The sequence below is a fragment of the Chelon labrosus genome (genome assembly GCF_963514085.1).
Source record: "Chelon labrosus genome assembly, chromosome: 2".
Taxonomy (NCBI): Eukaryota; Metazoa; Chordata; class Actinopteri; order Mugiliformes; family Mugilidae; genus Chelon; species Chelon labrosus.
The window spans coordinates 2,599,629-2,611,701 of record NC_140338.1 but is presented as its reverse complement, the minus strand read 5'-3'; the positions used below and the strand labels follow the sequence as shown (position 1 = coordinate 2,611,701).

The following is a 12,073-nucleotide window of genomic DNA, read 5'->3' as shown; positions in this document are numbered from 1 at the left end:
GGAGACTGAGCTACAGTATTATCCAGCAAAGTCCCTCATCAGACCCTGCTGTTTTTGAGTTGGACTCCTCCAGTGGGAACCTGCAGTTGGTCCAGACTCTGGACTACAGTGAGGTGAATGTGTACTCTCTGAAGGTTCAGGCCTCTGATGGAGGGACTCCCTCTCTGGTTGGGAACGTCTCTGTGGTGGTGAAGGTGAAGGACGTGAACAACAACCCACCTGTGTTCAGTAAGGCCAACTATGACATGTCAGTCTCTGAGAACCTGGCCAGTGGAACCTCCATCCTGACCCTGGAGGTCACTGACAGGGATGAGGTGAGTTACATCAGCTGCTTCTAGTCTGAAGAAGTTTTGATTCTGGTTCTAAGAACAGATCAGATAAATGTCAGGTAGAATCATGTCAGGTTAAAACACAGATAAGATTACTTTCCCTGACGCAGTTTAGACTTTGGCACCACCTCGTTATTATCACAAAAGTGTCATTATCTCTTAGATAATCATGTAATTACATGTCTGAGAAGTAGGCTACCTGCAGAGATCAGAGACACTATTTCACACTTATCTTGCTTTTCAGGGTGGATTCTCCTCTGGTTACTTCCTCTATACCAGTGACACTTTCAACATCAGCAAACAAGGTGTTGTCTCACTGAGGAAAGACATCACATTAGACAGAGAGACAAAGGACAGCTACGTATTTCAGGTATAACTTTCATTTATGCATGACTACATTTATTGCTACATTATCTCTCCTGGTTCTTACTGATTACAATGAAGAACTCCATGTACTTCCAGTGACTCAGGACTTGTTGCTCTTCCAAAACAGAGTACATACACTGATTAGGCATATCATTATGTCTTATCCACCACCACCTTCCTAATATTGTGTAGATCACCCTTGTGGTGACTCATCAGAGAATGGACATGGGTCTCTGAGGGTGTCCTGTGGTGTCTGATCAACAGGATGTTGTTAGTGGGGGGGGCTTTGAGGGGAGGAGCCTCTGTTGATCAATTCACTTTATTATTCAATAATAAAAGAGCTGTTGTTGTACAACTCGATGTCAGCGGCCTTGTGTTGTTGTTCGTCTCTGTGTGTAGGTTGTTGCTGTGGATCAGGAAACCGACGGTCTGAGAGCCACAGCTCAGGTCAACATCACCGTCATGGACTACAACGACAACGCTCCACAGTTCCCGAGCATCCCCGACCCCCTGACCATACCCGAGGGCGACTACTCAGAGGAAACTCCAGGAGAGGTTTTCACCATCGTACCCACAGATCCTGACCTCGGAGCCAACGGAGAGGTCGTCCTCTCCTTACTGACCCAAAGCCCACTCTTCAGATTCAGAGAGGTGAATCCCTGAACAGTAAATGTGGAGTTTAGCATAATTACACAGCTAACGGAAGTGTACATGTATTAAACTTGAAATACAGCAAACAAAACATGTAATAAATCCAGAGTGAAGGCCCAGGAAGCAACGGAACAAACAACGTTTGCTTTTTGAGTAGTTTTAGTCCCTAAAATATTTAGCATTCCTACATGTGCACTGAAGAATGTTAACTAATTCAAAGTTAAAAAACTTTCATGACAAAATGTTTATCGCAACCACAACAACAACCACCACAATAATCACAACAACCATAACAGCCACCACAACCACAACAACCACCACCACAATCACAACAACCACCACACCAACCACCACCACAATCACAACCACCACAACAACCATAACAACCACCACAACCACCACAACCATCACAACAACCATAACAACCACCACAACCACCACAACAACCACCACAACAACCACAACCACCACAACAACCATCACAACAACCACAACAACCACCACAACAATCACAACAACCACAACCACCACAACAATCACAAACGCCCCAACAACCACCACCACAACCATCACAACAACCGCCACAACAACCGTCACAACAACCAAAATAATCACATCTACCACAACAACCACCACAACCACCACTACAACCATAGCAACCACCACTACAACCACCACAGCAACCATCACAACAACCACCACAGCAACCATCACAACAACCATCACAGTCACAACAACCATAACAACAATCATAACAACCACCACAACCATCACAACAACCACAACAGCCACCATAACAATCACAACTGCCCTAACAATCACAACAACCACATCAACCATAGCAACCACCACAACAACCACCACAGCAACCATCACAACAACCACAATAATCACATCTACCACAGCAACAACCACAATCACAACAATAACTTTTAATTTTATTGCACTTAGTAAAACAACACTACAACGTTCTTACAGTTTTTTACAATCACTTTGCTACTATTTTCAGAACCTTGATGTCATTTTTCACAACTCTAGACACAAAATTCAAAACAGTTATCACTTGTAACACAGGCTGTCTAATGTTCAAAAAATTGCATTGTGCATTCACATCTTTAAATAAATCTTGCACTTGCACAATCATTGGTTCAAAAAACTAATTTACTGTGAAATACCATTGAAACACAACTATAGATCACCCACACACAAGCAACCGATAGTTTCACTGTGTCATTGTTCGTACAATCATTAAATATTGTAGAACAAAATAGGTGATACAGGTTTCATTATGGTGCTACATGTACAGTACAGTAAATACATCTCTGTAAAAGTACTGCAGTAGTACAGAGAATACTACAGACACAGTGGAATCATTGAACAAAGTTTGTAATACAGTATACTGATGCAAAACACTAGATAGAGATAGATAGATAGATAGATAGATAGATAGACACTTTATTGATCCCCAAGGGGAAATTCAAGACAGTACAATCACAACATAGGTTTACAGTATTTGAATCAAAGCAAAAATACTGTAATTAGCTATGAAATACAGTAGAAAATAAAAGACAGTACTGTAAAACACCAAATGCAGTGTTCCTCAACTTGCTTGCTTGTACTGTACATGTAAGAAACAAAACAGGAGTGATTACTGTACTTCTACATTGTCATCAACTCTGTGTTGTGGATTTGGATTTGTTTCCATACAACTATGCATTTAGAGTAATGCAACAGTTACTTATCATTTTGAGCAGTTGTATCAATTGATAGTTAGATCATTGTAAGGAAATGAATAGACACTCATTTGAAATGTAATGTGTGAATTGCCTTCTGAAATAGCAGTATTTTGATGTTAAGTTGTATCATATTGAACAGGTGATTTTTTTTGAATGAACAAATGATCTAAGTTTTATGTGTATTGTATCCAAGCAATTGAGAAAAGGGTTAGAGTTTTGAAAAATGTGCATTTTGATCATTGGTTGTGAGTTTTGTGTCTAGAGTTTTGAAAAATGACATCAAGGTTCTGAAAATAGTAGCAAAGTGATTGTAAAAAACTGTAACAAAGGCGTAAAAATCTGTGATTTTAAAAACAGGCACTTAAACACAGTTGAAACAATAAAACACACAAACATACAGTTGAAAACTTGATTAAAACTCTTTTAGAAGAAGAAGTCTTTCAGATTAAAGGTTATCACAGAGTCAACTGACCTGACTTCCTCAGGCATCATCTGTCAAGACGACCACTCTTGGCATCCCATAATCTTTATGAAGTATTATCAGTTATTTATGTGTGGGTGTTTGTTGATGCGGTTGGTGTAACTGTGTTGAGTTTTTGAGATCATGTCTTGTGTTGCAGGATGGGATGTTGCTGGCTGTCGGGCCTCTTGATCGGGAGAGCCAGGAAACGTACGACCTGGTAGTTAAGGCCTCAGACAAAGGCAGCCCACAGAGAGAGGTAACAGCAGAAAAGATGGACTTTCATTCATTCATTCATTGTCTCTAGAGGGTCTATCCCAGCCTGTCATTGGGCGAGAGGCAGGAATCTATTTCCTGTAGCGTTCCTTGAGACAGTTCTGTTGTAAATTAAACTTATGGAAGGTTTTCATTGTCACAAATTGGCCATAGTCTTTAAGTTGGTCACTTTGTGTTGTTGGACTGGCCAGCTGTCCAGTCTGTAGTTGGGATAGACCTCCGCCCCTGTGTCCCTCTACAGGATAAGCAGTTTGAGATGAAGTACAACATTAAAGTGACCACACAGACGCTGATATGAATGGTGAAGAGAACGGATCATTAGATTGATCCAGACTACAACCAAACTGTTTCTTTTTTTTTGTTTGTTTGTTTTCCACCAGAGCGTCACCTCCATCAGAGTCAGCCTCGCCGACGTCAACGACAACCGGCCCGAGTTCAGCTCCAGCAGCTACTTCAGCAACATCCTGGTGAAAGACGCAGAGGAAGGACAGCTGCTGCTCACGCTGTCTGCCACCGACCGGGACGTCGGGGACAACTCGCTCATCAGCTACAGGCGAGTGACTGAAAGATCATTTACACAACCACCTCTTATACATGTTAGGTTTCAGAGACTCCAGGCTTTCCTTTTAAAACTGTTTAAGTGTGTATATGTATTCTACCGTGAGACAGTTTTAAAAAAAAATCTGTTGAATACAAATACACTGACTCTCCCAACATGTTTGAATACTGAGTGTGTGTTTCTTTCTTTCTGTTGTTGTAGTTTCTCGGCAGGAAGTTCTCCATATTTGGCCTTAGACAGTGAGACTGGGGCTGTGACTTTGACCTCTGACCTTTCTGATGTAAAAGAGGACACCACCCTGGAACTGACAGCCATGGCCAAAGACCGCGGCGAGCCTCCTCTCAGCTCGACAGGTTAGGAAGGAATGCACGCAGCCCAGTCCAGAGAGCAGAGGTCGGTCGTTTGCAAACCAGTTAAAGAGTCCACAATGTTTCCATGCAGCTGCCGTCGTGGTGAACCTGAGGATCGCCAGTCTGCTGGAGACCGTGGCCTTCCAGACATCCTCCTACAGCTTCAGCCTGCCTGAGAACCAGCCGGAGGGGGTCGCCGTGGGGTCGGTGCGGGCCTCCTCGGGAAGCAGCATTTACGACGTCACCTACAAACTGAACACGCACTCGGATCTGTTCTCCATCAGCGCCACCGGAGCCATAACGACCAGAAAAGAGCTGGACAAGGAGCAGCAGGAGTGGTACATGCTAGACGTGGAGGCTGTGGATACGCGCACCCCCCCTACGTCAGCAGTGGCTATGGTAGGAGCTTTTTTTTTTGTTGCTGTTGCAACCTCGTCCCACAGAAACAACTGGAAAGATTTGTATTTATGCAACGAAAAGCTGTGTCAACAACGCAAATCTTAACGACAGTGGATAAAAGGGTGTAGGACCGGTGAGGCCTGTGGAGTCCAGCAGATCGCGGCGTAGGTGAAGGTTTGTCATGAAATGTCCCGAGTAGAGTCCAGGTGGAGACTTTTATTTGGGCCAGGCAGTGTAATAATCAACACAATAAAAACTATCCAAACTAGAAAAACAATGTGAACAGGGCGCTCCAAAGGTACACTCACATGGCTGTAGACTTGTGATCGTATCTCATCATTGTGTAACCACGACCAATAAACGTAACCTCTTAGGAGGATGGAAAATAAAAGTTAGTCCTCTCTCTGTCTCTCTCTCTCTCTCTCTCTCTCAGGTCAGAGTTCAGGTGGAGGATGTGAACGAGTCTCCACAGTTTTCCACTGACGACTATGAAGCCTCTGTGTTCAGCATCGCGCCGTATAAAACCCCTCTTGTCTACGTCAAGGTAAACCCACCCAGCCTCTGTTATCAGGTCCCAGTTGCTGTGAAACACGGAATCGTTACGTGTTTGTTTGTGGTTACAGCAGGTGACTAAAAAAATAATTCATCACGTACTTTGATCTGGAACCTCCCAGCAGTTATGCTCCGTGATAAATGTGTCTGTGAGTGTTTGTTTCTCCTGACTGGGCTGCAGAGGAAATATAAATGTGAATTCACTTTATTGGTCAACTACAGTTTATACACCGATCAGGCTGTAACATTATGACCTTTTATTGTGGAGGTCTCCCTTGTGGTGACTCATCAGAGAATGGACATGGGCCTTCCGAGGGTGTCCTGTGGTGTCTGATCAACAGAATTTTGTGGGGGGGGGGGCTCTGTGGTTCATCCCACAGATACTTGATCAGTTTGGGATCTAGTGAATGTGGAGGCCAGGTCAACACCTTCTTCATGTTTTTTTTTTTGGTTGTTCCTAAAGTGTTTTTGTGTGTGTGTCTGTGTCAGGCTGCATCCTGCTGGGGATGGCTGCTGCCATCAAGGAGTGTCATTGCTATGGGGTGGGGGTGGACTACACTGAACTGTCACAAGATGGTCAATTTTATGGTCATAATGTTGTGGCTGATCGGTGTACAGTAATTACACATTCAAGGAATTAGTCTTGTCTTTAATATGACTGTACATACACAGAGTAGTAGAGCAGTGTTGGGGTTTAGGTTTGTTAGGGTCGTAGAGCCTAACCGTCCCAGAACAGCTTCTCTAACCTCTTACCACAGCCCCCACCCCCACCCTACCCCCCACCTAAGGAAAACTGAGTGGGAGTCAAGCCACGCTAAACACTCCACCCTCTATCAAAACCCCAATACTGTAGCTGTAAAAGAAACGTCCCTATCCTGTCCTCCTCTAGGCCTCAGACCCTGATGTTGGAGACGGGGCTCATCTGGTCTACTCTCTGTCAGAAGGCGACAGCTCTTATTTCGACGTGGAGTCGTCCTCAGGGCTGGTGTACGTGGTCTCTGCAGCGAGTCTGGCCGGACAGACGGCCACGGTGAAGGTGAAGGCCACAGACCCAGGAGGACTGTACGCTACAGCCACGGTGGAGGTAAGATGAGACGGAAACTAACGGAGGTCTAGAGAAACCTCACGTTAGCTTCAAGGATAATTGACAATATGTTCCATACCTGATTGTTTTTTTTGTAATGTGGATTTTGTTTGAACACAAAAGCCTCCAACAAATAAGGAGCAACGTTATGGAAGATGTTTTAAACAGGAACATCTCGTTTAAAAGTCACAGGACTCGTTGAGGGGGTTCAGGTGGAGTTTAATGTAGAAATGCTGAGTGGATCTAAACACAGGAAGTCCTGAAGACTGGATGAAGTGAAAACAGTGGTGTGGTGGTTAGCACTGATGCCTCACAGCGAGAAGGTTCTGGGTTCTAATCCGTTTTGCATGTTCTCCATGTGTCTGCCTGAGGATTTAATTCTATGTTTTTGTTCTTTTCAACAATTACTCTCACATTATTTCTCACATGACTTTCATCAAACTTTCATGGTCTTCTGTTTCTTCGTGTCTTTTCTGCCCCCAGGTGACTGTCAAGGGCAGCGCGAGCATGGGCAACGTGGTGACCCTGTTCCTGAAGAAACCTGCAAACGCTGTGGAGAAGAAAGTAAAAGAGCTGGAGAGGTGAGACCAGTCTGGAGGATTCATGGATTCATGGATTCATGGATTCATTCATTCCTTTCATCTGTTTCCTCTGCTTCACTTCATGTTTTTCTCCTTCAGCGCTTTGGGTAAAGTTCTGGGCTGGACTGTGGACATCATAAAGGTGTCCGACGCCAGCGGAGGAACCACGGAGGCCCGAGCGCTGAGAGAGTCTGCGAGGACCCTGGTCAGCTTCATCGCTCTGGACAGAGACGAGGCCGTTCCCTCAGAAGAAGTCATAGAGTAAGAGCTGCAGGTCTCCTCTCAGCCGGAGAGCTGAGATGATCCGTCACTCAGTTAAAATCATTTATCTGGAAGAATAATTAAAAGCTAGAGTTTATTCATCCACAAGGGAAAGTGCTTCGTCACAGTAGCTCAGCTGCACATTTAAAAAAAAATACTCTTAAGAACCACAAGTAAAAATAATAAAAATAACAAAATAAAAAATAAGATTAAAATAAAATAAAAATGAAAACATAAATATAAGATTAAAATAAAATAAAAATAAATAAAAATATATAAGATTAAAATAAAATAAAATAAATAAATATAAGATTAAAATAAAATAAAATACATAAATATAAGATTAAGATAAAAAAAAATGAAAACATAAATATAAGATTAAAATAAAATAAAAATGAAAACATAAATATAAGATTAAAATAAAAAAATAAATAAATATATATATAAGATTAAAATAAAATAAAAATAAATAAATATATATGATTAAAATAAAATAAAATAAATTAATATAAGATTAAAATAAAATAAATATAAAACATAAATAGAATATTAAAATAGAATAAAAATAACAAATTGTCCAGCTGGATAGAGTAGAGGACGAATGACGTCCTGTAGCGTTCACTCTGGTGTCCTCTTCCTCCTGAAGTCTTGGTCTTGTCCATATTCAGTGGTAGGTGGTTTTCCTGGGACCACTCTACAAAGTCTCTGATCAGTGTCCTGTCCTCCACCTCCTGTCCATCTCTAAGACACCCAACCACTGCAGAGTTATCAGAGAACTTCTGCAGGTGTCAGGACCCAGGGCTGGACTGGAGATCAGAGGTGTAAAGAGTGATCAGAAATGGAGACAGGACAGTCCCCTGTAGTGCCCCCACATTACTGACAAGAGTATCAGACAGGGAGCATTTACATTTAAAGATCAGTCAACTTCCCTCCACTCTACACTCACTCCCTATCAGCAGAAAAACATGAATAAAATCAAACCTGTCTTTAAGACACCTGCACTGTCCTGACGTCTCCTCTCCGTCCCACCAGGAAACTGCTGAGCGAGTCATCCGACGTGAATGCTGAGCTGTCCCGGGTGTTTGGGGAGAACCTTCAATTTGAAGTGGAGACGGAGCCCCAGACCTCTGACTTCAACTGGGCCGTGGTCATCGCTCTGAGCGTCCTGTTGGCCCTGAGCGTCCTGGGACTCATCGTTGCCATCGTCTTGGCCGTCAGGTGAGACGGGAGGCTGTCTTTTAAAACCTGTTTCCTGTTTTTTTATCCACGGACTCATGTGCTGATGCAGTTATTAGTTTCAGGAAGGCTTCGTTGAGCATTTCAAAATAAGAGCCCATTAAATGATGTTAAACCAAATTTATCATCTCGTGTTTTTTTTTGTTTTTTTGCTCAGGTTCAAGGGGAAGCAGAAACATGAGGACTGTTCAGACAAAGGCAGCTTTGACCTCGACCGACGCTCTGAGGGCTACGCGTAAGTCACCTGACCAGCGTTTCTTTGTTATTGTCACAGGTGTGCTCAACAAGCGGCCCGCGGGCCACATGAGGCCCACAACTAGACTTTATTCATCCACAAGGGAAACATTTTTTTAAAAAAGGAAAAAAGGACGACTGGACTTGTACAGCCGTGGACAAAAGTTTTGAGAATGACACAAATATTAATTTTCACAAAGTCTGCTGCTTCATTTTTTATGATGTTAATTTGCGTACACCAGAACGTTATGAAGAGTGATCAGGTGAATTACATTTAAGTCCCTCTTTGCCATGAAAATGAACTTAATCCCCCCAAAACACAAAAAACATTTGTGTTGAGAAGACGTTCCATCTGAGCATCTTCTTCAGTTCTAAGGGACCGGTGGGAAGTCGAGGTTTTAAACAGAGGTGGCAAGTAACCAAGTACAAATACTTTGTTACTGTACTTAAGTAGATTTTTCAGGTATCTGTACTTTACTTGAGTATTTCTTTTTCTGACGACTTTTTACTTTTACTCCCTACATTTGTACACAAACATCTGTACTTTCTACTCCTTACATTGAAAAGGGAGCCTGTTGGTTAGTTTGAGCTCTGCTGCCACCTAGAGCAAACTCTGTGTTTTACTCTAATTTACTATGCATAGTGATGTCTCTGCTACTTTCTGCTTCATTCCACTGATTTTCAGAGGACATTTTACACTTTTTGACAGCTTTAGTTATTTTGCGAATTCTAATTGATAATAAAAAAATATATTTTTTAAAATAAAACATGATGAGACCATTAATCCCGGGAAAGAAATTACAAACGACCTTTCGCCCGCTGTCCAGACTTTGATTTACAGCACATCCTTCATAGTTCTTAAATGAGGAGAGGCAGAAAAAAGCTGCGAATCAAACAAAAGTCTTGAAAAAGTAAAAACACACCCCAAAATCACAGAGATTCGCACTGCACTTTACAAATTACGGACACGGTCGATTCACACGGGATTAAGATCACAGATAACCTCTGACATTATTACAAATTACCGGAGGTCCCCGGGTAAAACTAGTCCCGGGCTTAAAACGGTTCCGTTGCCTTAGCTGTACTCCTTGAGGGTCTAGGATGTTTAACAGGTGCTGTACAGTTCTCTGAGTCACTACTAAACCAGATTGGATGCATTTCAAATGCATGAATTTGTATCCATGAAGCATCCCGTGTTGGTTCAACTGCTCCTGCAGGAAGAGAGCGACCTCCAGCACGTCAGACTGCGGTCCCTAACCCTAACCCTAACCCATGGGCTTTCCGCCTGAAGACTTGAGATGCCTGCGCAGTGTTGACATACTAATATTAATACCATCCTCATTTTTAAGAAACATTAATATTTCCCAGTGTCTCAAACCGAGGAGGAAGTAATATCAGATTAGCTGCGATAGCGCCATCATTGCCACTGAGAGAGGATTTAGACACGTTTCCTTTTTCTTTATCTTATCTCGTAATTACGAGATAAAGTCTGGACAGCGGGCGAAAGGTCTCGTAATTACGTAATTACACGATAAGGTGTCTAATTTTATTTATTTATTTATTTTTATCCAGTGAATGCAATGCTCTTCCGTATCTGGTCAGTTCAGTCTAAATTATTCTGCTAGAACTTTTTCATTTTGCAAAATTATCAACAGATGAATTGTTTCATTAATGGCTAAATCATTTTTACTTAAGTACATTTCAGAGCCTGTACTTTCTTACTTTTACTTGAGTAAAGGAGTTGAATCAGTACTTTTACTTTTACCAGAGTATTTTTTTTTTTTTTACACAAGTATCCGTACTTTTACTTAAGTACAGAATCTGAATACTTTTGCCACCTCTGCCGTTAACGGCTAGAAACTTGTTGAGGTGTCCCTGTCCCCCCACCGGTCCGTCCCATAGAACTGAAGAAGCAACTCGGATGGAAAACTCTTCAAGTCCAGTTTTTTTTTTTTTTTTTGTTTTAAAAAACAAAAAAACAAAAAAAAAAACACTTTTTGGATAAGAAGAAATCTAGTAAAATAAAATAGTATAAGCAGAAAATGTACAAGTAGACAGAAGTAAATATGTGTTATTATATACAGGAAGGATTGATAGGTGCAGGGCGGAACAGTGGCAAGGTGGTTAGCACAGCCAGAAGGTTCTGGGTTCTAATCCAGGCCGACTGGTTCCTTTCTGTGTGTAGTTTGCATGTTCTCCCTGTGTCTGCATGGGTTCTCTCCAGGTTCTCCAGCTTCCTCCCACCGTCCAAAGAGTTCACTCACGTGGTTTTTCTTGTATGTTTCAGGGTCTGGTCCCGGGACGATTCTCAACCTTCGAAGCAGGTAAATGAAAACAACTTCAAGTGATTGTGGAGGAGGGGAATCAGGGGACATGTTGCTGAGCAGTGTCTTGTGTCTGCAGGAACAGATGGATGAGAAGGAACCAGAGGACAAGCAGAGGACGGCTGAGGCGGTGAAGACGGATATTTCCTACATATCCTCCCTCTGAGCTCTGGACGGACGAAGCTTTTTATCTGATGAGCTCCTCACGTTTTAAATTTAAACGATGTTCTTCTCAGATATTCTTCAAACTGATGCGACGTAAATCTCTGAATCTCTTCTTTGTGATTTATTTATTGTCTCAGCATCAGATTGGGGGGGGGGGGTGAGGGTAGGGGGGCGGTTATTTAAAGTAAAATACTGTCACCAGCTCATAAGCTGCTCTATAAATTTTTTTGTATTTCATGTTTGTTTTTAAAACCAGAAACGAAAACTGAAAAAAAAAAAAATAATGACTCTTATCAGATTAAAATCATTTTTTCAAATTTTATTCTTTAGTTTAAAACCAAAAGGTTAACATTAGATTTAGTTTTCTTTCTACTGATTTAAATAAATAAATAAATAAAAACAGCTGTTATTTTCCTCCAGTGAAACAGGAAGTAGTCAACATCTGGAGTCTGAGCTCTCAGTTTTTTTATTTGGATGTTCCTTGTGCATGAACGTGGTTCTTTTCTGGTT

The 12,073-nt window shown here is 41.9% G+C and overlaps 1 protein-coding gene across 1 annotated transcript; it reads left to right on the top strand.

Annotated features, from left to right (window-relative positions):
* The first annotated feature begins 5,063 nt into the window (after nt 1-5,063).
* LOC311495294 (protocadherin-like wing polarity protein stan) lies at nt 5,064-11,768 on the top strand. The gene is made up of 9 exons (XM_084554689.1): nt 5,064-5,126; nt 5,560-5,670; nt 6,568-6,762; nt 7,246-7,343; nt 7,443-7,604; nt 8,637-8,822; nt 8,998-9,075; nt 11,362-11,398; nt 11,478-11,768. Exons 1-9 carry the CDS (start codon nt 5,070-5,072, stop codon nt 11,562-11,564), a joined length of 1,011 nt encoding a protein of 336 aa, XP_084410815.1. The 5' UTR covers nt 5,064-5,069; the 3' UTR covers nt 11,565-11,768.
* The last annotated feature ends 305 nt before the right edge of the window (nt 11,769-12,073 follow it).

Excerpts from the sequence above, each read along its gene's own strand:
- LOC311495294 (XM_084554689.1), top strand. The coding sequence starts at position 5,070 with ATGCTAGACGTGGAGGCTGTGGATACGCGCACCCCCCCTACGTCAGCA. Across the intron at positions 5,127-5,559 it reads CTACGTCAGCAGTGGCTATG|GTCAGAGTTCAGGTGGAGGA; the intron begins GTAGGAGCTTTT and ends TCTCTCTCTCAG. Across the intron at positions 7,605-8,636 it reads CCCTCAGAAGAAGTCATAGA|GAAACTGCTGAGCGAGTCAT; the intron begins GTAAGAGCTGCA and ends CCGTCCCACCAG.